At 42.7% G+C, this 25959-nt stretch overlaps 1 protein-coding gene across 4 annotated transcripts in view; it reads right to left on the minus strand.

Moving 5' to 3' along the window:
* Positions 1–25959, minus strand: part of hhat (hedgehog acyltransferase) — a 107185-nt gene that overhangs the window by 35139 nt on the left and 46087 nt on the right. For 3 of the 4 annotated variants that reach the window (XM_024429063.1, XM_024429037.1, XM_024429046.2), the window contains exons 9-10: positions 22390–22425; positions 6568–6769 (exon numbers count right to left, since the gene is read on the minus strand). In XM_024429063.1, coding sequence (XP_024284831.1) covers positions 6568–6769; positions 22390–22425 — 238 coding nt within the window. The remainder of the gene's footprint in view (positions 1–6567; positions 6770–22389; positions 22426–25959) is intronic. The other variant, XM_024429056.1, reaches the window with a different exon arrangement.

The raw sequence follows: 25959 nt of genomic DNA on the forward strand, positions 1-25959 counted from the left end.
CAAGATGTCACTACCATACCAGTTACAGAGGGAGGAGAAAAGATGTCACTACCATACCAGTTACAGAGGGAGGAGAAACAAGATGTCACTACCATACCAGTTACAGAGGGAGGAGAAACAAGATGTCACTACCATACCAGTTACAGAGGGAGGAGCAACAAGATGTCACTACCATACCAGTTACAGAGGGAGGAGAAACAAGATGTCACTACCATACCAGTTACAGAGGAAGCAACAACCTGCTATCATACCTGAACTAGAGAGTTCAATTAAAAAGCATTTGGTCCTTCTGTACGAGCCTAAAATAAAGTCTCATTCACACATGCTGAGAAGGGGAACGGAACTGTTTACGGTTCATGACACATTTTTCAGTACTACTGTAGCTATCCGAGATGATTCCCTTAATTTCTGGTGACAGAGGTGTGGGAGCTAAACAAATAGCTGTTTGGGGAGAGAAATAGGAACAGGGCAGAGAGGAGGGAGGTGGGGCAGTGGAAGAGGGAGAATAGGAGACTTAGGGAAATCAGCAGAAGCATCCCTACTTCCCATCATCAATCATCCCATCACTATCATAAAGCACACAGTCAGGCAGGCAGACACACTCTCAGCTGTGTTCCATCCTGCCTAAAAGAGCTTGGCTTCTGTTGGTTTCAATTGAACTGAATGTTGCTTTGCGCTCCACCTAGAAGAGACTAATCTAGCGGAAACACTGCAGCACACTGCAGGAGACACACACACACACAGGCAGCCTGGTCAGATGGAGTGGGCTGGGAGGCTCGAGGGCGGAAGGAGTAGAGGGGTGTAGACTGAAACTACGATAAACTACATCTCTCAGTGGAGAATGACAATAATGTGGAATGTGTGTAGTGAGAAGTGTAATAGAAAGATATGGGCGTTGGACCCCATTTCCCTCCTTCAGGGAACAGTAGTTATAGCCGTAACAGTATGTTCCCTTTCAGTCAGTCAACTTCAGTGCATCATACTATGGGGAAATATAGTCACGCCCCAAGCCGACCCCAACGGATACTAAAAGAAAATGGCCCCTGGCAGACCACCCAGACCTGACCCTGCCAGATGCAGAAGTCTGGGTATTACGTACACGGTGTGCTGCCTGGAGACTTTCCAATGTCCCAGCAGTAAGCACACTTTGGGCTACACTGGAAGCAGTGACATCCAAGCGATAAAACCTTACAAAACCATGTGGGTCTTCTGAGTGGGACAGCGGTCTAAGGCACTACATCAAAGTGCTAGCTGCGTCACTACAGATCCTGGTTTGATCCCAGGTTGTGTCGCAGCCGGCCGCGACCGGGAGATCCATGAGGCAGGGCACAATTGGCCCAGCGTCGTCCGGGTTAGGGGAGGGTTTGGCTGACACGGTGCAGTGCGCCCGCAGTGCGCTGGCAACATATTGGTGGGGCTGGCTTCCGGGTTAAGCAAGCATTGTGTCAAGAAGCAGTGCGGCTTGGCGGGGTCATGTTTCGGAGGATACACAGCTCTCGACCTTTGCCTCTCCCGAGTCCATACGGGAGTTGCAGCGATTTGACAAGACTAACTACCAATTGGATATCACGAAATTGGGGGTAAAACATTTATATATGTATGAAAAAAATTGTGGCGATGACCAACTTGCCGCAGCACAAATATATCCTATAGTCAACCCTTTAAACAACGCCCAAGACACTGCCAGACCCCTGGTGGAGTGGGTGCGTACACCGCTAGGTCACCCTTGCCCCTTGCTGCTATAGGTCATGGGGAGAGCCGCTGCTTAGGGGGCATCCTGCCGTGAGCTGGATCAGCAAAACAGACAAAAAGCCGGTCACAACCAGATATCCCGGGTCCATTCAATGTATGTGCTTAAAGCTCGCAATGGACACAGGGCATGTAAGCTCTGTTGCTCTTCAGAAGCAAAAGGAGGCAAAAAGGAAAATAGCTCAAAAGCTAAGGATCTGTATGACATTGCCATGAATTTCGGGGCAAAGGCCGCAATGTCACCTCAGAGTTGCCCGGGAGAACTGAGTGCCGGATAACGTGTGAAGGTCCCCAAAATGTTTAGCCAAGGCCAAAGCCATGAGTAGGGAGGTTTTGTAAGAGAGGATCTTCAGATCCATTGACTCCAGATCCTCAAAGGGGGCCGCACATGGTGCCTCTAAAACCAGCACCAAGTACCATGTGGGCGCAATAGGTTTAGAGACTGGTCTGAGACAACGTACACCTTACAGGAACCGCACAACCAGGGAGTGGGCCCCTTGTTAGGCTCCATCAATTCCCACAAACCCCCCCTAGATAGTCATGTACTTTTAACGGGGGAAATTCCCGCCCCTGCTCAAAAAGCTCCTGTAGGAACATAAGGATGTCCTTCACAGACGATGTCCCTCACAGAGCACTGAAAAATAACAAGTCCTTTATCTTGACACCAGAGCTCAAACTCTTGCCATATACAGTGCCTTCGGAAAATATTCAGACCCCTCCAATTTTTTCACATTTTGTTACGTTACAGCCTTATTCTACAATGTATTAAATAAAACAATTCCTCAGCAATCTTCAAACAATAACCCATAATGACAAAGCGAAAACATGTTTTTACATTTATAAAATTAAAACAGAAATACCTTATTTACAAGTATTTAGACCCTTTGCTATGAGACTCGAAATTCATCAAAATTGATCTTGTTTCCATTGATTATCCTTGAGATGTTTCTCCAACTTGATTGCAATCCACCTTGAGTAAATTCAATTGACTGGACATGATGATTTGGAAAGGCACACACCAGTCTCTATAAGGTCCTACAGTTTACCGTGCATGTCAGAGCAAAAACCAAGCCATGAGGTCGAAGGAATTGTCCGTAGAGCTCTGAGACAGGATTGTGTTGAGGCACCGATCTGGGGAAGGGTACAAAAACATTTCTGCAGCATTGAAGACCCCCAAGAACACAATGGCCTCCATCATTCTGGATGGAACCACCAAGACTCTTCCTAGAGCTGGCCACTCGGCCAAACTGAGCAATCGGGGGAGAAGGACCTTGGTCAGAGAGGTGACCAAGAACCCAATGGTCACTGACAGAGCTCCACAAATCAGGCCTTCATGGTAGAGTTGCAAGACGGAATCCACTCCTTAGGTGGCACCATCATGCTGTGGGGATGTTTTCAGTGGCAGGGACTGGGAGACTAGTCAGGGTCGAGGGAAAGATGAACGGAGCAAAGTACAGAGATATCCATTATGAAAACCTACTCCAGAGTGCTCAGGACCTCAGAATGGAGCTGAAGGTTCACCTTCCAACAGGACAGCGACCCTAAGTACATAGCCAAGACAATGCAGGAGTGGCTTCAGGAAAACTCTCGGGAATGTCATTGAGTGGCCCAGCCAGAGCCCGGACTTGAACCCGATCAAACATCTTTGCAGAGACCTGAAAATATCTGTGCAGCAACGCTCATTATCTAACCTGACGGAGCTACAGAGAAGAATACATGTGTGCCAAGCATTATACCCGAGAAGAATGGAGGCTGTAATCGCTGCCAAAGGTGCTTCAACAAAGTACTGAGTAAAGGGTCTGAATACTTATGTAAATGTGTTATTTCAGTTTTTTTTTTATATATATAAATTAGCAAACATTTCTAAAAACCTGTCTTTGCTTTGTCATTATGGGGTATTGTGTGTCGATTGCTCAGGGAAAACTATTTAATACATTTTAGAATAATTTAACAAAATGTGGAAACAGTAATGGTGTCGGAATACTTTCCGAAGGCACTGTAGGTCTAGAATGGGAAGCAAAGCCCCGTCCCATCCCTTTTCGGAACCAGGAAATACTGTCTGTACCAGCCGTCCTGGATATTCGACAAAGGAACCACTCGGATTGCCTGCTTCTGGAGATGAGGCAATATTTCCTCAAAACGGGCACAGAGGCCTCTGGAACAGTCAATATGATGCTGCAGAAGTGTGGAGGACACAAGAAATTGTACCCTGTACCCTGATGGAACCCTGATGTGGACCTGGAAATATTGTTTCTTCTTCCATTTCCACCATTCTTGACAACCGTGTGTCTGAACATCGAGAAGGGACACTTTTCATCGAACTCACATGTGAGAGACAACACTTTTGACATCTTCGAACACTGTGGAACTCCTGAGTTTGCCTAAAGCCTGGCCCACTCTCGGTACAAGGGCTTCGGTGATCAGTGAAAACCCCGATAGGCAGTACCACCTGGGGGTACTGTTATCACAATGAGCCTCACTCGGTTAAGGCGGTAAGATGCGATACGGTAACTAGCTGGCACCCAGCACTGAACCGCAACATTAAAAATAGACCCATGGAATTTTTTATTTCATGAAGGTTACCCTACCGACCAGTCATAGGTACTGGCGACAAAGCGCCTTGTAGCCTAGCTGGGAATGGGACAGACAGCTCTGAAAAACAAACCCCTTCTGTGCTAACAGACATGGGCGATTCGTAATTGAATCCAATTCCCCAGGAATGAAAAGCGGTGAGCTGGAGAAAGACAGCTCATTTCAGAGTTCATATGAAGCACAGAGACTGTGTGTTGGATAATATCATGGTCATGTCCAACCCTGCTCGAGTCCGCTACCAACCACCACATTATAACCATGGAATGCAGGGTTCCAGAGGGGAATTAAACACGGACAAGCTTCCAACACACATTGCGCTTCCATGAGACTGTATAGCCTGCATGAAGCCCAGCCCCCTTATGGGCACAGAGGGCTCCCGCAATGGCTGACATAGTACCCCATTTTCCGTAAACAAAACGCGGGGGCACCGTCGTCACAGCAATGTTTTTGTTGAGTTGCGCAGCTGCTCAGGGGAAAAAAACACAATCCTCACCCTCTCTATTCCCTCCAACTCCAGGAATTGAAGAGAGGCAAGCAGGGCCTAACCAAGGCAGACACAAGCAGTAGGGGGGATACCTCAGAGTAGCCTACCGTAACCGTTGACAGAGCACAACACAGGAACCAGGGGACATTAGACCAGACCAATGACCCAAACCATCTCCTCGTCCCACAACACAGACGAGGTACTGGCACCCGGGGGAGGAAGTCACTATCGGAAACACCAAGCCCCCTAAAGAACAGTGCCAGTCGTCCCCTAGTCTCCCAAACTAACAGATTTGAGAGAGGGCAGCCTGAATACGCACCGAGCAGAGACATACAAGACATCCAACGTGAGTATCTTTTAATTCATTGGGGCATGGTTGCAAACCCGAACCCGGCTTGTTAGCTTTCATTGTTTTGGTCCCGTTAGTTATTTTAACTATTGCTATAGGCAGGCCAAGCAATTTGAAGAATAACTAATAGTTTGTGATTAGGAGACTTATAACAACCACACAAACTTCAGCCCACAATGTCCAGGGGGCGGCCATGCTCTACCACTAAGGGGCAGTTTATTTGGCGCAACGTAATACAGTCTTGTGTTCAAATTGTTTGTTTTAGTAGTGTGAATCGTTTTGGTTCACACAGGGGTGAAGGGAATAATTTGATTAATTAATCCGAGCCTCACGCCAATCACCTGTGTAAGGCAGGGCTTCCAGAGAGGCGCAGATTTTTTTTGGCTTTGTCAGGCGTGATTGTAGATCCTTTAACTGAAGTTGCTAGTGTGCGACTCCCCCATAGTATGTTGTACTGAAGTTGACTGACAAAGAGAACCGATAAGTAGTTGCCATATGTAAGAGTGTCAATTTGTTAATAAGTGAACAGAGGAGTTTGCTCATCTCCTAAATTGCCTTCTCCAGTGTAGGATGCTCAGATGTATCCTACCACGGAAGAGTTTTGAAATCCACCACACCCCCTTTGAAAGAGCTGTTTGGAAGGATAAAAGCTACTTATCCTTTTGTCTAGCAAAACCACCCAATTACTTTTTACCACTTTACACATGTATTTTGGGATTCAAACTCTGTAAGCCTCATTTGCCTGAGGACATGCTAGAGTAGTCTCCTTTCATAGAAGTATATTTATTTCCACGTTTTCTCTCATCGATTACCTTGAACCTTTTTCAAGAGGACATGAGGATTCAAGGTTCTCCCAGAGCGAAAGCAAAAGAGAGAGGCAGAGATGGAGCGAAAGAAAGAAGGGAGGGGTTCCAGGCCTCAGCTTCCCTGCCCTTCCAGTGTGATGAAGAGTCAGCCAACAGACCCAGGCTCGACTAAGCATGTTTTGTGTGTGTGTGGGTTGAGCTGATAAGTCCTCCCACATCGTTTTTATGGCTTTGCTGTAAATCAGTCAACTTAGAGCAGTTTGTTTAAACATACTGTATACAGACAGACACCAACACAGACAGACACCAACACCCACACACAGACACTATCAACCCTACCCACATGGAAAGACCAGATGCATTTCAAAGAGCCTGAGAGGAACAGTTCGTAATTCAGAAACAAATTGTTGGGACGGTTCTACAGACACAAGTTAAGGCAATGTCCAGCAAATCAATAGGTTCAGTCCATTTCCGCACACGTTTGCAAAACCTGTGACATTCATTCATTAATTCAATCAATCATGTGTTCTCACAAACAATAGAGGGGTAGATGAGGGCTAAGGTGAGTAAAGACTTCAGTGACTTACAATAGATGGATAGACGAGGGGAGAAGAGATGAGGATGGTCACTCCATTCTCCACCAGCACCCCGACCCAGTTCATCAGAGCCCAGTACTGTAGGTAGTCATGTCCTCCATGCCAGAAACATACAAAGCCAAATGCCAGAGCCGTGGACAGCATCTTCCACAGCAGCCCGTGGTGAGAACCTCCTAATGGGATGTAAATGTACCTGGGACAGGGAGGGCGACAAAGTCAGCAACCACGGGTAGCATGGACTTCAGAAAGACATTATACACAAAACACAGGGCTACCAGGTAACAGAGTATGTGAGTGCAGTTGATCAGGTTGGAAATCCCGCTCATCACTCATAGAGCCCCAGCGCTCCACATCCTTTCCAGCCGCTCCGCTAAAAACAGCTACTTACTCAAAAAATAAATGCAGCTGCAAATTCGCTCCATTCATTAAAATCACAATTTAACCAACATCCATCTACCCTGAACAAAAGTACACAACATGTAAAGTGTTGGTCCCATGTTTCATGAGCTGAAATAAAATATCCCAGAAATGTTCCATACGCACAAAAAGCTTATTTCTTTAAAATGGGTTTACATCCCTGTTAATGAGCATTTCTCCTTTTCCAAGATAATCCATTCAAATCAAATCAAATTTTATTTGTCACATACACATGGTTAGCAGATGTTAATGCGAGTGTAGCGAAATGCTTGTGCTTCTAGTTCCGACAATGCAGTAATAAAAAGCAAGTAATCTAACTAACAATTCCAAAAAAAACTACTGTCTTATACACAGTGTAAGGGGATAAAGAATATGTACATAAGGATATATGAATGAGTGATGGTACAGAGCAGCATAGGCAAGATACAGTAGATGATATCGAGTACAGTATATACATATGAGATAAGTATGTAAACCAAGTGGCATAGTTAAAGTGGCTAGTGATACATGTATTACATAAGGATGCAGTCGATGATATAGAGTACAGTATCAACGTATGCATATGAGATGAACAATGTAGGGTAAGTAACATTATATAAGGTAGCATTGTTTAAAGTGGCTAGTGATATATTTACATCATTTCCCATCAATTCCCATGATTAAAGTGGCTGGAGTAGAGTCAGTGTCATTGACAGTGTGTTGGCAGTAGCCACTCAATGTTAGTGGTGGCTGTTTAACAGTCTGATGGCCTTGAGATAGAAGCTGTTTTTCAGTCTCTCGGTCCCAGCTTTGATGCACCTGTACTGACCTCGCCTTCTGGATGACAGCGGGGTGAACAGGCAGTGGCTCGGGTGGTTGATGTCCTTGATGATCTTTATGGCCTTCCTATAGCATCGGGTGGTGTAGGTGTCCTGGAGGGCAGGTAGTTTGCCCCCGGTGATGCGTTGTGCAGACCTCACTACCCTCTGGAGAGCCTTACGGTTGAGGGCGGTGCAGTTGCCATACCAGGCGGTGATACAGCCCGCCAGGATGCTCTCGATTGTGCATCTGTAATAGTTTGTGAGTGCTTTTGGTGACAAGCCGAATTTCTTCAGCCTCCTGAGGTTGAAGAGGCGCTGATGCGCCTTCCTCACGATGCTGTCTGTGTGAGTGGACCAATTCAGTTTGTCTGTGATGTGTATGCCGAGGAACTTAAAACTTGCTACCCTCTCCACTACTGTTCCATCGATGTGGATAGGGGGTGTTCCCTCTGCTGTTTCCTGAAGTCCACAATCATCTCCTTAGTTTTGTTGACGTTGAGTGTGAGGTTATTTTCCTGACACCACACTCCTGCCAGGTGTGGCATATCAAGAAGCTATTTAAAGAGCATGATCATTACACAGGTGCACCTTGTACTGGGGACCATAAAAGGCCATTCTAAAATGTGCAGTTTCGTCACACAATGCCACAGATGTCTCAAGTTGAGGGAGCGTGAAATTTGCATGCAGACTGCAGGAATGTCCACCAGAGCTGTTGCCAGATAATTTTATGTTCATTTCTCAAAGAGAAATTTGCCTCACAACCGCAGTCCATGTGTATGGCGTTGTGTGGGCGAGCGGTTTGCTGATGTAAACATTGTGAACAGAGTTCCCCATGGTGGCAGTGGGGTTATGGTATGAGCAGGCATAAACTACGGACAACAACCACAATTGCATTTTATCAATGGCAATTTGAATGCACAGAAATACATAATGTGACGAGATCTTGAGGCCCATTGTGAGACCAATTTCTTTTAAGGTATCTGTGACCATCAGATGTATATCTGTATTCCCAGTCGTGTGAAATCCATAAATTAGGGCCTAATTAATTTCAATTTACTAAAATCTTTGAAATTGTTTCATGTTGCGTTTATATATTTTTGTGACTACCTGGACCTACCATTTGGTTTTGAAGAATTGAAACCAAACCATAAGATTTGCATGAAAAGTATTTTAATAAACAACAGGAAAAGGGCTCATTATTTCAAATAGGCTACATATCATTATTTCAAATAGGCTACATATCATTATTTCAAATAGGCTACATATCATTATTTCAAATAGGCTACATATCATTATTTCAAATAGGCTACATATCATTATTTCAAATAGGCTACATATCGTATTAAACAGCACATAAACACTAAATAGGTCAGGAGCCAGACGGTAGCCAAGAAGGAACGAAAATGAATTATTTAGGCTAGATTATTTAAATTACAGAGGCAAGAAAAAGTACAGTTAAAGTCGGAAGTTTACCAACACTTAGGTTGGAGTCATTAAAACTAGTTTTTCAACCACTCCATACATTTCTTGTTAACTATAGTTTTGGCAAGTCGGTTAGGACATCTACTTTGTGCATGACACGTAATTTTTCCAACAATTGTTTACAGACTGATTATTTCACTTTCACTGATAATTCACTGCAGTGGTTAAGGGCTCTGTACTGCAGCGCCAGCTGTGCCACCAGAGACCCTGGGTTCGCGCCCAGGCTCTGTCGTAACCGGCCGTGACCGACAGGTCCGTGGGGCGACGCAAAATTGGCCTAGCGTCATCCGGGTTAGGGAGGGCTTGGCCGGTAGGGATATCCTTGTCTCATCGCGCACCAGCAAGTCAACAATTCTTAATCTTCGGTCCTCTAAGATATCTTTTGTTCGATGCGTGGTTCACATCAGGCAATGCTTCTTATGAATAGCAAAGTCAAAATTTGTGAGTGTTTTTTATAGGGCAACGCAGCTCTAATCAACATCTCCAATCTCATCTCGTTTATTTGACTCCAAGTCATTAGCCTAGGGGTTCACATACTTTTCACAACCTACACTGTGAATGTTTAAATTATGTATTCAATATAGACAAGAAAAATACAATAATTTGTGTTTTATTAGTTTAAGCACACTATGTTTGTCTAATGTTGTGACTTAGATGAATATCAGATCAAATTTGATGACCAATATATGTAGAAATCCAGGTAATTCCAAAGTGTTCACATACTTTTTCTTGCCACTGTATGTCAAGGCTATAGCCTCCAAATCAAATACATTGTGATGCATTTGCGACACACAAGGCTGGCAGGGACATCAAGCGCTCAGCATTTAAACAACATCCCGTTGAATCAAATCATTATAGTCTAAAAATTGCACATAGGCTGTGACTTACTAAGAATTCATTACAAATTTTAAAAAGAAACGCCTTATTAGGATCCATCTACATTTTTTAAAACATGAGTTTGGCCAGAGTCTGTGGCTTCAGGCTCATAAGATGGTGGCCTGGAGAGCAGGCCAGCTGTGGAGAAAACCCAAAGCGGAAAGCTCCCTGAAAGAGGTAATATGCCAGGCCTATCGGGCCAATTTTTAAAATGTATTTTATCTTTATTTGACTAGGCAAGTCCGTGAAGAACAAATTCATATTTTCAATGATGGCCTAGGAACAGTGGATTAACTGCCTTGTTCAGGGGCAGGACGACAGATTTGTACCGTGTCAGCTCGGGGAGTCAAACTTGCAACCTGTCGGTTACTCGTCCAATGCTCTAAACCACTAGGCTACAATGCCGCGCCCCAAAATCAATGATGGTATGATATTGTATAGATAATATAATGAAAATGTACAAAACTTATAAGATATGATTTTTAGTTTATAAATACTTTGCTACAATGACAAACTTAGCTAGCTACCCACCTTCTTTCTTTCTTTTAGCATGTGCACGTCCTAAGTAACGTTACACCATCATGCTTTCGGGATACCTGTCTTTTCAGATTCCACAATGATTCTTTAGTTCTGGACATGACATCTTGCTCTTGGTCCTCCTCATCTTTGTAAGTCACCTTGATTTTTCACCTGTGTGTTTTATCAGTTTCTTTATGAAAATATTTAGCGAACTTCATGACAGTAGCTAAAGCAAGTGGCTATAGCAGCACACAAGTAGATTACAAATGCATGCTGGGCCGGGCATGGCCTGAGCTCGTGAAGTGAGCGCTACTGGAACGCTATGGAGCGAAATTGGAGCGGGCGAGAAGGCCAAAGCTCCAGCCTTTGGGGAACTCACTCCTGTCAAATTGGGCATGCTCCACTCCTTGCTTCGCTCCAGCTGTTCACATATTCTGACGGGTAATACAATCTAAAAGTTATTTGCGGTTATTGGGCAGGAAAAAAATAACAAAAACATGGTTGTTTCCTGGTTCCTAATGATGGACTAGATTTAGGGCCACATATCTGGACATCTAATTTAAAATAGTACAGTACATTGAAATCTGCCATTTCAATGTAAATGCAACATCCACACTCATCAATCTACACTCATCAGCCAAACAGTAAGAACATCTTGTGCATAACGAGACCAGGGATGCAGAGACAATTACACTGTGATGAATGTGTTTCATAAAAACAAAGCCCTACCTCTTTGCCTGCAGAGAGACACCCACTACAATGAATGATAAACCTCTAAATTGGAAAGGAGGGATTTGTCAGATGTTCTACGGCTATACAGTCTCTGGGGTAAGACGAGGGGTAACCAACCGGTTGTGTAAGTATGACGAGTGGTAACACAGAGCAGAGCTTCTTGTTCTCCCACACAAATCTTTGTTTTTCTACGTCTGTATTTCATTGCCAGTCTGAACCGGACTAGCAGAGCTTGACATTCAGCATGGTTCCATTTCTTCTTCGTAGAAACAGTACTGGGTAGCCTTCATGAAAAAGTCATTATTGGAAATTCAAGGCCACACAACAGAGACAGGATAACAAGACTCACAGGTGTTTGAATCAAACAGGAGAACAGGCAGGTGCCTGGATTGGCAAAAACATAACAGCATTTTCTTTGTGTGTGTTTGTTTCACAATCTGCTGATGCAGACCTAACCATAGGATGAGGGAAACATACGTAAAGCTACTGAGAGCCTCTTAAAGAAAGGAGAGGGAAAGAGAGTGAGAGCAGTTGAGAAAACGGTTTGAGATTAGAATAGCATAACAAAATCTAACCTATAAACATAGAAACATATCACCAACGTAGACTAGAAAGTGTGCTTTTCTTTTCTCGAGCGTGTGGGGGTGGATTTGTCATCTCCTCTGTGTCACTTAAACAATTAAAACGACTGTGTTTGGGAGGCTGCCTGTTGTCATCCACTCTCCTCCTGTGGCGTCTCACTAATCCCTAAGGGAGACAGTGGCCGACCAGGCACCAAATCTTACATCACGCCCTCCTATCGTGAACACAGATTATACCACAGCTTTTACACATACACTCAATGTAACACAGCAACACCTGATTGCACCCAATCTCCCAACACAGCCCTAAAAAAGATTAGACCTCCCACTTTCAGACAGACACTCACTGTTCTTACCAGAGCAACACTCACTCTGTTGTTAGATCTATACTCTGTCAATCATCCTGTTTGTTCACTGTTGAATCAAATTGTGCCCCAGACACATTGTTTGCTATTGTTGCTATGCATATTGTTATGGAATAGTTTGCTAGTTGAGTTCTTAAGAGCACAATTAGACACTACACTATCACTTCCAAAACTCCAGCCCCAGGTGGCAGCAGCAACCGGATCAGGTGCTGTGCTCTGCCAGGAGGTCTTGTTAAGTGTTGATTGAGCACAGTGGTGGGCTATTAGAGTTACTGCAGGTGAGGGCAGCGTGAGAACTTCTAGGCCAGAGAGGCCTGCCCACGTTTCTTGGATTATGTGTGTTTGGGAAGCAAGCATTTTTTGTACATTTTGGTCACCATCAGCTTGAACAACAGTAATTTGCTTGCGCTCATCAACCAATGGGGTCAAGACAGAGCTAACTCTGGACCCTGGACTCAAAGTGTATTGGTTGCGTACATAGTTTAGCAGATGTTATAGAGGGTGCAGCGAAATGCTTGCTACTAGCTCCAAACAACGCAGAAAAATGTCAAACCAGTCGACAAATAACCAAAAATGAACACATTATTTTAAAAACACAAATAATCTAATTAACAACCCAAATAGCACTGTACCAGTAATCCAAATACAATCTGTATGCATCTACACCGGATAAACTTAGACAAGAAATACTAAGAATGATATGTACAGCAGTAGATGCACTACATGACCAAAAGTACGTGGACACTTGCTCATCGAACAGCTCATTCCAAAATCATGGGCATTAATATGGAGTTGATCCCCCCTTTGCTGCTATAACAGCACCCACTCTTCTGGGAAGGCTTTCCACTAGATGTTGGAATATTGCTGCAGAGACTTACTTCCATTCAGCAACAAGAGCATTCATGAGGTCAGGCACTGATGTTGTGCGATTAGGCCTGGCTCGCAGTCGGTGTTACAATTCATCCAAAAGGTGTTCAATGGACTTGAGATAAGGGTTCTATGCAGGCCAGTCAAGTTCTTCCACACAGATCTCGACAAACAATTTGTGTATGGACCTCCCTTTGTGCATGGGGGCATTGTCATGCTGAAACAGGAAAGGGCCTTCCCCAAACTATTGCCACAAAGTTTGAACCACAGAATTGTCTACAATGTCATTGTATGCTGTAGCGTTAAGATTTCCCTTCACACGAACTAAGGGGCCTAGATCGAATATTCAGTCAGAGGCAGGTTGCGTTCTCCTGGCATCTGCCAAAATCAGATTTGTCTGTCGGACTGCCAGATGGTTAAGCGTGATTCATAAACCCACAAAACGTGTTTCCACTGCCCCAAAAGTCCAATGACGGCGAGCTTTACACAACTCAAGCTGACTCTTGGCATTGTGATCTTAGGCTTGTGTGCGGCTCCTCAGCCATGGAAACTCATTTCATGAAAGTTATTGTGCTGATGTTGCGTCCAGAGGCATCTTAGAACCGAGAACAGACACTTTTTTTGTGCTTCGTTCCCGTTCTGTGAGCTTAATTGTCCTATCACTTTGCGACTGAGCAGTTGTCACTCCTACACATTTCCACTTCACAATAACAGCACTTACAGTTGACCAGGGAAGGTCTAGCAGGGCCGAAATTTGACAAACTGACTTGTTGGAAAGGTGGCATCCTATGACGGTGCCACGTAGAAAGTCACTGAGCTCTTTAGTAAGGCCATTCTACTGCCAATGTTTGTCTATGGAGATTGCATGGCTGTGTGCTCAATTGTATATACCTGTCAGCAACTGCTGTGACTGAAATAGCCGAATCCACAAATTTGAAGGGCTGTCCACATACTTTTTTTATATAGTTTATACATTGCATTCAAAGTATTCAGCCCCCTTGAATTAAAACAATTTAATCAATTTTAGGATAAGGCTGTAACATAACAAAATGTCTAAAAAGTCAGGGGGCTGTATACTTCCCAAATACACTCTATACACTATATATACAAAAGTATGTGGACAGCCCTGCTAAATACACAAAAGCAGTAATAAACAGATAGGGGGAAAAACACTGAATGTAGTAACCCCTTCAGTAATGTATTTCCCCTTCATCTTAACGTTAAACGTCAATTGAAATGTCACATCTCTAGATACACATCCCGGGTTAAGGAGACTGGTTCCTACGAGGTCCTATGGGCCCTGGTCAAGAGTAGTGCACTAAATAGGGAATTGGGTGCCATTTGGTATGCAGCCAGTGTGAATAACGACCACTATTTCAGATGGTCAAGGGATTTGTCCTGTTATTATTACTAGAGCTCTGTATGGTCTGTGTATGTGTCCCCTGGGGCCCTCGCTAGTATCTCACCGTGCTGCTGCTTAGACCTGTGTTAAAATAAACCGTTTCAAATGCTTTAGCTGAGCTTGACTAAGCTTATCCGTTGCATTGGAATCAACAGCAAAGTCTCAAGTGGAAAGCCATGCCCGTCTGGCACTCCAGGCAGTCTAGGTCATTTTGAAATTATTTCAAATAGTATTTGAACTCAGGTCCCCTACTATCTCACTGTGCTGCTATATCAGAAAGTTAGCTAGCGTTCTGCGGCTTAACTGACAGTCTACTGGGGAGTGTGTGTGTATGTGTGCGCTGGACAGCTGCAGTGGAAACATCTGCATTTGAATGATGAGCCTGCATTTTGGGGCCTTCCTAAATACAAACGGCAGCATTTTCCTTTGAAATGCACCGCAATAAAATACATCACAAAAAGAGAGAGTGCATTTACCTGGCAAGCTTTGTCACCAAGGTTAGCATGTTCCGAAATGTGTAATAGAACTTAAATCAACCGCCTTTAATAAGGCAATTAGATCTATAAAGTGTTCTGTCCCTTCATTTGATTGAGTCTTGCTTAACAGCTGTGTGTGCACTGGTTTAAACACCCCATCACGTGTTCCAAGCTTTCCAAGCTCCTTCAGGTGGGCTGAGGCTATTTGCATGGCGACAACATTAAAAAGGTACAGTCTGTGATTGGTACATACATTTTTTGTCTTTAAAATGTATAATATCCAGTATACCCACTGATAATCGAATCCCAGATTGTAGCAATAAGAGAGCTGATGAAGCCTTCAAATCAAATCAAATCAAATCAATAGTGGTGTATGAGTGGAGACGATGGCGACAATGCAACAAGGCAGCCTACGTGGGAGAGAAGACAGCCATTTGAATGCCTTAAGAGAGCTGTGGAACAGGACCTTTAACACATGCAGGGATGCTAGACAATTAAAGCGGATTTAAAACTGCATTAGAACTACTTCAGCACCACTTTGGCGAGCTGGGGACGTGGGCATTGTGCATATAATTTGGTGTCGACGACGGTGAGCCGAGCATCACAATCAGAAAACATTTCATCAGAAGAAACCTTTGAGGAAGATAGGGAAACCGCTATTGATGGACATTGTATCAGTGTTCAGAGCTGGAGGGTCCCTAAATTCCATTATAACATGGATATGGATAATAATGATGGTCATGGATAGCTTTTATATAGTGTTATTACAAGTGTTCAAAGCATTTTATCTATACAGTTGAAGTCGGAAGTTTACATACACTTAGGTTGGAGTCATTAAAACTCGATTTTCAACCACTCCACAAATGTCTTGTTAACAAACTAGTTTGGCAAGTCGGTTACGACATCTTCTTTGTGCATCACACAATTACTTTTTCCAACCATTGTTTACAGACAGTTTTCATTTATAATTCATTGTATCACAATTCCAGTGAGTCAGAAGTTTACATACACTAAGTTGACTGTGCCCTTAAACAGCTTGGAAAATGCCAGAAAATGATGCCATGGCTCAAGGAAAAGCCTCCAAAACCGCCATAAAAAAGCCAGACTACAGTTTGTAACTACACATGGGGACAGAGATCGTACTTTTTGGCGTAATGTCCTCTGGTCTGATGAAACAAAAATATAACTGGACATAATGACCATCGTTATGTTTGGAGGAAAAAGGGGGAGGCTTGCAAGCTGAAGAACACCATGCCAACCGTGAAGCACGGGGGTGGCAGTTTTATGCTGTGGGGGTGCTTTGCTGCAGGAGGGACTGGTGCATTTCACAAAACAGATGGCATCATGAGGGAGGACTATTATGTGGATATATTGAAGCAACATCTCAAGACATCAGTCAGGAAGTTAAAGCTTGGTCGCAAATGGGTCTTCCAAATGGACAATGACCCCAAGCATACTTCCAAAGTTGTGGCAAAATGGCTTAAGGACAACAAAGTCAAGGTATTGGAGTGGCCATCACAAAGCCCTGACCTCAATCCTATAGAATATTTGTGGGCAGAACTGAAAAAGTGTGTGCAAGGAAGGACATACAAACATACACCAGCTCTGTCAGGAAGAATGGGCCAAAATTCACCCAACTTATTGTGGGAAGCTTGTGGAAGGCTACCCGATACATTTGATCCAAGTTTAACAATTTAAAGGCAATGCTACCAATTACTAATTGAGTGTATGTAAACTTCTGACCCACTGGGAATGTGATGTGAAAGAAATAAAAGCTGAAATACATCTATTATTATTCGGACATTTCACATTCTTAAAATAAAGTGGTGATCCTAACTGACCTAAAACAGGGACTTTTTACTTGGCTTAAATGTCAGGAATTGTGAAAAACTGAGTTGAAATGTATTTGGTTAAGGTGTATGTAAACATCCGGCTTCAACTGTAGGAATTATACGTTGAACAAAAATATAAACGTGCAACAATTTCAAAAATGTTACAAGTTCATATAACGAAATCAGTCATATGAAATAAATTCATTAGGCCCTAATCTAGGGATTTTACATGACTGGGAATAGAGATCTGTATCTGTTCGTCACAGATTTAAAAAACAATTAGGGGCGTAGATCAGAAAACCAGTCAGTATCTGGTATGACCACCATTTGTCCCATGCAGCACGACACATCTCCTTCGCATAGAGTTGATCAGGCTTTTGATTGTGGCCTGTGGAATGTTCTACTCTTCAATGGTTGTGCGCAGTTTCTGGATATTGGCGGGAACTGGAACACGCTGCTGTACAGGTCAATCCAGAGCATTCCATGAGTTTGCAGGCCGTGGAAGAACTGGGACATTTTCAGCTTCCAGGAATTGTGTACAGATCCTTGCAACATGGTGCTGTGCATTATCACACTGAAACATGATGGAGGCAGATGTATTGCATGACAATGGGCCTCAGGATCTCGTCACGGTATCTCTGTGCATTCAAATTGACATCGATAAAATGCAATTGTTTGTTGTCCGTAGTTTACGGTAGCTTGCCCATACGATAACCCCACTGCCACCACGGGGCACTCTGTTCACAACGTTGACATCAGCAAACCGCTCGTCCACACAACAACATGCCATACACGCTTTCTGCCATCTGCCCGGTAGAGTGGAAACCGGGATACATCCATTAAGATCACACTTCTCCAGCGTGTCAGTGGCCATCGAAGGTTAGCATTTGCCCACTGAAGTCGGTTACGACACCGAACTGCAGTCAGGTCAAGACCCAGGTGAGGAAGACGAGCATGCAGATGAGCTTGCCTTAGACGGTTTCTGACAATTTGTGCAGAAATTCTTCAGTTGGTAAACCCACAGTTTCATCAGCTGACCGGGTGGCTGGTCTCAGACGATCCCGCAGGTGAATAAGCCGGATGTGGAGGTCCTAGGCTGGCATGGTTAGACGTTGTATGCGGTTGTGAGGCCAGTTGGACATACTGCCAAATTCTCTAAAACGATGTTTGAGGCAGCTTATGGTAGAGAAATTAACATTAAATTCTCTGGCAACAGCTCTAGTGGACATTCCTGCAGTCAGCATGACAATTGCATGCTCCCTCTCAACTTGAGACATATGTGGCATTGTGTTTTAGAGTGACCTTTTATTGTCCCCAGCACAAGGTGCACCTGTGTAATGATCATGCTGTTTAATCAGCTTCTTGATATACCACACCTGTCAGGATGGATGGATTATCTTGGTAAAGGAGAAACGCTCACTAATTGGGATGTAAAAACATTTGTGCACAAAATCAGAGAAATAAGCTTTTTCTGTGAATTAAACATTTCTGGGATCTTTTATTTCAGCTCATGAAACCAACCAACACTTTACATGTTGCATTTATATTTTCGTTCAGTATATAATTCAAAGCATTGTATGTAATGGCAGACCATGCCTGCATTCTTAGAGCACAATAATGCTTTCTCTCTAGTCACTGGTTTTGATTGAATTTGGCAGGAAAACACAGAATAGGTCTATTCCTGCAGTAAAAATACATTTTCAATTGAGACCGCCGATTGAAAATATATAGGTTAGTCCAGGACTAGCCTTTATCTTGGTCCGGGAACCTGGCCCTTCAAGTTTAGGTTGATGGATCTCTTCACTGGGGACATTATGGCAGGTGACTAACCTGAGAATGATGGTGTGGTAACCCAAGGTGAGGAACCTTTTTCCAAATGCAATCACCAGACCGAGCACAGAGCCCAAACTAACACATTCAGAGCTTATTGTCCATCATTAAAAACACAGAAAAACTAAAAGTAGAAATGAACACAGATTCATTATGCATGTGTTTTATATGCGCATATTCAAAGAGATGAGCATTTTTCAAACAAAGCACAAAAAAAAAAAAAAATATGCCACACAAGTGGTTCACCTGTGATGGCAATACACAGCGTAATAATGAATACATGCAAATACAGCAGTGGATCAAACATCTTTTGTTTGCTGGAGATCCACATTGGCGCAAGCCTATGTAGGTAGTAATGACGTGTGTTTTTGTACAGGGAATTTTACTGAGCTCTTGAATATTCAACAATGAATGTGCTCACAGGGAGTACAAACAGCGCTTCCCAAATGTACCAGGACACATATTTAATAGAGGAACTCAAACACCATATTTCTATGCTGCTTTTGTTGTGTGGGGGAAAAAAAGCTTCCCACTGATTCAGCACATTGATTGTGAAAATTAATCTCATGTAAGTAAGGTATGTGTTTGAATCTTTTCGAACCAAGCCGAGCACCCACAGAAACTGCAGTTTAAGGTAACAAAATAAAATAATTGTGCAGTATCTGAGGTAGTTAAATAAATAAAATAAAACATTTTTTTTTTTAAATATATATATATATTTTTTTCAAGGTACACTTTGTTAACTTCACTTGGTTTATGTACCGCTTCCTCTTTGAACATTAGGGACAAGTAGGAAAGGACAATCCACAAAAACCGAGATACTAGTTGAACACAGGTTGGTTATTATTGTTTTGCAGGTTCTACTCTGAGCCCCGCAGTTCACACATACAATGCAAACACAATATTTTACAATACTTATTTTTGCCCAACAGCGCCACCATGCGACCAAACTGAACCACACTCTACAGGTTAGCTACACTCATCCCGAGCATGCGTGCCAACCATAATCACTCAGTCAAACAGATCAAAAGATAGTATAAACAATTTATTTTTATTTTACCTTTATTTAACTAGGCAAGTCAGTTAAGAACAAATTCTTATTTGCAATGACGGCCTAGGAACAGTGGATTAACTGCCTGTTCAGGGGCAGAACGACGGATTTGTACCTTGTCAGCTCGGGGTTTGAACTTGCAACCTTCCGGTTACTAGTCCAGCGCTCTAACCACTAGGCTACTCTGCCGCCCAATATGTGCCCAATACAGCGCCACCACATGGTCCATCAGAATGTGCTTGCATATGTTGTCTTGACAGTGTTTGGAACATGTGTATCAAATCTTGTTACAATACAAATATCTGTGTGTGATTTATGCGTGTTTATGTGCCAGACCATGCCCACGTGAATGTTTATTAGTCAGTAGTGGCCATGTAGCGGCCATGTTATTTGAGATGCTAACTTAGAAAATATTGTGATGAGAGACCTTGGTCTATAGATTCTTTGTGTATATATATATTATATATATATCAAACGGGGTGAAGGACCTTTCAAAGATTGCACTTTCAATTGCTTGTTATAGTGCTACCATCTGGCCAATTAGCATGGCATTGCATGAGAGGGTGTAGCCCACGGGCCTTTACCATCATGCCAAGTTGCATTCTCCTAGGCCTTATGGGAATTTTAATTTTTTCACCACATCCACGGAGAAACGAAATAATGAAGGCCAACAAATACAATAGGACTTCATCCAGTTTCGCTGCTTGAACCCCTAATTTGAAAGAAATACACTTTCATTTCACACCACAGTTTTTCAAATTCACTTTTCCCACCCATATTAATTTGAAACATGCTGATGTTGCAGGAAGGCATCAAAACCATATATTTCCATTGTGTTGCATTTTTCCAATCTTGTGGTAACAAATTTCTACACATACAGTTGAAGTCGGAAGTTTACATACACCTTAGCCAAATTCATATAAAACTCAGTTTCACACAATTCCTGACATTTAATCCAAGGAAAAATACGTCTCAGGTCAGTTAACATCACCACTTTCTTTTAAGAATGTGAAATGTCAGAATAATATAGTTGAGAGGATGATTCATTTCAGCTTTTATTTCTTTCATCACATTCCCAGTGGGTCAGAAGTTTACATACACTCAATTAGTATTCAGTAGCATTGCCTTTAAATTGCTTATCTTGGGTCAAACGTTTCAGGTAGCCTTCCACAAGCTTCCCACAATAAGTTGGGTGAATTTTGGCCCATTCCTCCTGACAGAGCTGGTGTAACTGAGTCAGGTTTGTAGGCCTCCTTGCACGCATACGCTTTTTCAGTTCTGCCCACACATTTTGCCACAAGTTTGGAAGTATGCTTGGGGTCATTGTCCATTTGGAAGACCCATTTGCGACCAAAATTAAACTTCCTGACTGATGTCTTGAGATGTTGCTTCAATATATCAACATAATAGTCCTCCCTCATGATGCCATCTATTTTGTGAAGTGCACCAGTCCCTCCTGCAGTAAAGCACCCCCACAACATGATGCTGGGAGCCCCGTGCTTCATGGTTGGGATGGTGTTCTTCGGCTTGCAAGCCTCCCCCTTTTTCCTCCAAACATAACGATGGTCATTATGGCCAAACAGTTCTATTTTTGTTCCAACAGACCAGAGGACATCCCGCCAAAAAGTACGATCTTTGTCCCCATGTGCAGTTGCAAACCATAGTCTGGCTTTTATATGGCGGTTTTGGAGCAGTGGCTTCTTCCATGCTGAGCGGCCTTCAGGTTGTCGATATAGGACTCTTTTTTTACTGTGGATATAAATACTTTTGCTTCCTCCAGCATCTTCAAAAGGTCATTTGACGTTGTTCTGGGATTGATTTGCACTTTTCGCACCAAAGTACATTCATCTCTAGGAAACAGAACGCGTCTCCTTCCTGACTGGTATACGCGGTCCCATGGTGTTTATATTTGCATACTATTGTTTGTACAGATGAACGTGGTACCTTCAGGCATTTGGAAATTGCTCCCAAGGATGAACCAGACTTGTGGAGGTCTACAATTTTGTTTTGAGGTCTTGGCTTATTTCTTTTGATTTTCCCATGATGTCAAGCAAAGAGGCACTGAGTTTGATGGGAGGCATTGAAATACATCCACAGGTACACCTCCAATTGACTCAAATTATGTTAATTAGCCTATCAGTAGCTTCTAAAGCCTTGACATAATTTTCTGGAATTTTCCAAGCTGTTTAAAGGCACAGTCTACATACAGTAAGTTAACTTCGGACCCACTGGAATTGTGATACAGTGAATTATAAGTGAACAATTGTTTGTAAACTATTTTTGGAAAAATTACTTGTGTCATGAACAAAGTATATGTCCTAACCGACTTGCCATAACTATAGTTGGTTAATTAACAAGAAATTTGTGGAGTGGTTGAAAACCGAGTTTTAATGACTCCAATCTAAGTGTATGTAAACTTCCGACTTCAACTGTACTTCCATCATGTGGTATCAAATGTCTACGCGAATGTCATCCTTTGGTATAGCATTTCTAACACAATTGCTCTTAATTTGTCTATATAGGTTTTTCCTATTTAAAATTATCATACACATTTTTTGAAAATGTTGAAAAATTGAGTCTTACCTGATGAGCCAGTGATACAGCCCGACGTCAAAGTGTCTGGAAAACAATAAATATTTACATTGAGATAGGAGGGTGGTGAAATCTTTGATATACACATTTTACCAAATTTGGTTACCATGTCTGTCAGTTGATGGAAATGAAAGTACACAACTACCAATGACATAAACATCTGTTTTGTTGTTACTTTTAACTGTTTCTCATGATCTGCCATCCCTTTGTCTCCACAGTCCTACATGTTTCTGTTTCAACAGGTGCACAGTGAGAGAAGAGAAAGTTGGGATCATGGCAGTATTTTGCCCCAGCATTTCATATTTCTGTAGATTTAGTCCAAAGCCAAAATTTCAAAAACAATATGAATGGAGGATTTCTTGGTGTTTAATATGATTTTTCTGAAAATTAAAATAGGGACGAATGAAGGCTCAACGTTCCATATTATTTGTTTTTTCACGCTACACTGAGTATACAAAACATTGAGAACACCTGCTCTTTCCATGACAGACTGGCCAGGTGAAAGCTATGATCCCTTATTGATGTCACTTGCTAAATCAACTTCAAAATCAGTTTAGATGAAGGGGAGGAGACTGGTTAAAGAAGGATTTTTATGTCTTGATACATGGATTGTGTGTCTTGTGTGTCTTGGACTGTGGCGGTCATGAAATTTTGTCTGCCCGTTATTGTCATGCAAAAGACTGCCGGTCTCACGGTAATTGATCATTATCTAACAAACATGTTTAGCATCTCCAGGCCTCCACACATACAAGCCACTGATGCTCACCTTTGGAACATCTACATTTTTAAAAAGTCTAATAAATAATTGAATATACACCATCACAATAAATCCATTATTTATTTTAGTCAGGTCTAAAGAAACATAATATGAATTACATGTATTTCAGAAGAACAAAATATGAGTTGGCCTAATGCAGGCCTATGCTATGTGGCTCTGTGCCATAGGTTGTAGGCTTGTTCTTGCCTCTAAGTCCCGTGTCATTATATTTTATAGGATTTTATAGCAAGAAGAAAACTGAACTTGGCTGAATAAAATAGAAAGGATATTATTTCCGTTATGGAGAGAGTGTGCATATGAAGTGGCATGTTGAGCTTAAATGTGATCATTTGAAACAGGTGCGATATGCTGGATTTAGAGTTATTTGGCAACTTTAGCTGTGAATTATAAAAATATTTTGAGAAAGTAGCAAAAAAAAGCTTGCGCTCTGTTCCTTGCCTCAGGCTGCACAGCTGTTCTCGAATCAAGTGATCATATTTTCACCCATCAGACTATTCTCAATTTAATATGGTCTTCACTAATATGTAACATTTGTTTCAATTTAGACTGGCCCATTATCAAATATGCAGGAAGGGTGAAAAAAGACGTCATCTTTGTGCACTCGAATAGCGAATGGAGGCCGCATGATTTCCCGCCGAGCAGTTTTGAGGCTACTTCAAACATCTCAGTTGATCAGACAGGTTCTACAGGCCTTAGTTTTGTCGCACCTGGACTACTGCCCAGCTGTGTGGTCATGTGCAGCAATTGCAGTTGGTCCAGAACAAAGCAGCTCGTATTGCACTTAGATGCACACGGAAGAAGTGTCAATAAAATGCATGTCAGTCTCTCCTGGCTCAAAGTTGAGGAGAGATCGACTGCAACACTATTGGTCTTTGTGCGACGTGTTGATGTGTTGAAGGTACCGAAATGTCTGTTCAAGCAGTTGGCAAACAGTTCAGACACACAACACATGCAACCAGAGGTCTCTTCAGTCCCCAGGTCCAGAACAAAGGCTGGGAAAGGCACAGTATTAAATAGAGCCACGACTACATGGAACTCTGCGCCACCTCAGGTAACTCAAGCTAGCAATAAACAGTTAAAAAAACAGATAAAACAACACTGCATAAAGGGGACTGTGAAGAGACTAATACTGTTATGTACTATGTATTAGACCTAGATAGTGTGAATGTACTGATATGTAGACTGTGTGTGACATTTAAAATGTATTCCAGTCTTTGACTAATAATGTTCTGTACTATGTATTAGGTCATGTTTCATGTGGACTCCAGGACAAGTAGCTGCTGCTTTTACAGCAGTGAATGGGGATCTTAATAACTACCAAATACTGTTTTGATGATAAGTGCTTGATGTGATTTTCAATTGCATTTGCATTGATGTCAAAGTGGTTAGAGGGACAATAGAGTCCTGAGTACCAGGCCAGTAGGACCGGATGTTCAGCAGGAGAGGGTGCAACTCAATAGGATTGTATCTAGTGTCAGTCTGACACACATCAAACATTCATAGATATGTGAGGCGTGCTTGACTCGTGACTCACACTGGCCCAGTCACAAGCACACACACACACACAGTTGGAGCCAGTTGAAAGTGAATCCAGTAGTCTGTTTAATGTTAGTGTGACTGCCCTGAGGCCCTCTAGATAATCCCTACCTCTCGGTTATGGACTCAATATTACTACTGTTATCTCACAGTGAACAACCAATAGCAGTCTTCTGGTCCCACTGGCATAAAAACCATTTCATGTCATTCAACAGACACACCTTAAAGCCCACTTTAAACAAATTCTCACACTTTATTTGGATAGTCCAGATTTGTAGATGCTCTACAGATAGTCATACTATCAACAAACTGTCTGTTAATAAGCAAATGCTTGCTAAGGTTACGGTTCGATTTACAGTCATGGCCAATTGTTTTGAGACTGACAAAAATATTAATTTCCACAAAATTTGCTGCTTCAGTGTCTTTAGATATTTTTGTCAGATGTTACTATGGAATACTGAAGTATAATTACAAACATTTCATAAGTGTAAAAAGGTTTTTATTGACAATTACAAGAAGTTGATGCAGAGTCAATATTTGCAGTTTTGACCCTTCTTTTACAAGACCTCTGCAATCTGCCCTGGCATGCTGTCAATTAACTTCTGGGCCACATTCTGACTGAGGGCATGCTTGGAGTTTGTCAGAATTTGTGGGTTTTTGTTTGTCCACCCGCCTCTTGAGGATTGACCACAAGTTCTCATATGGGATTAAGGTCTGGGGAGTTTCCTGGCCATGGACCCAAAATATCGATGTTTTGTTCCCCAAGCCACTTAGTTATCACTTGTGCCTTATGGCAAGGTGCTCCATCAGGCTGAAAAAGGCATTGTTCGTCACCAAATGGTTCCTGGATGGTTGGGAGAAGTTGCTCTCGGAGGATGTGTTGGTACCATTCTTTATTCATGGCTGTGTTCTTAGGCAAAATTGTGAGTGAGCCCACTCCCAGAAGCAACCCCACACATGAATGGTCTCAGGACTGATGGTAGCGCTCACCTTCTTCGGACAAGCTTTTTTCCGGATGCCCCAAACAACAGGAAAGGGGATTCATCAGAGAAAATGACTTTACCCCAGTCCTCAGCAGTCCAATCCCTGTACCTTTTGCACAATATCAGTTTGTCCCTGATGTTTTTCCAGGATAGAAGTGGGTTCTTTGCTGCCCTTCTTGACACCAGGCCATCCTCCAAAAGTCTTCGCCTCACTGTACGTGCAGATGCACTCACACCTGCCTGCTGGCATTCCTGAGCAAGCTC

The sequence above is a fragment of the Oncorhynchus tshawytscha genome, linkage group LG01 (genome assembly GCF_018296145.1).
Source record: "Oncorhynchus tshawytscha isolate Ot180627B linkage group LG01, Otsh_v2.0, whole genome shotgun sequence".
In the NCBI taxonomy this organism is placed as follows: domain Eukaryota; kingdom Metazoa; phylum Chordata; class Actinopteri; order Salmoniformes; family Salmonidae; genus Oncorhynchus; species Oncorhynchus tshawytscha.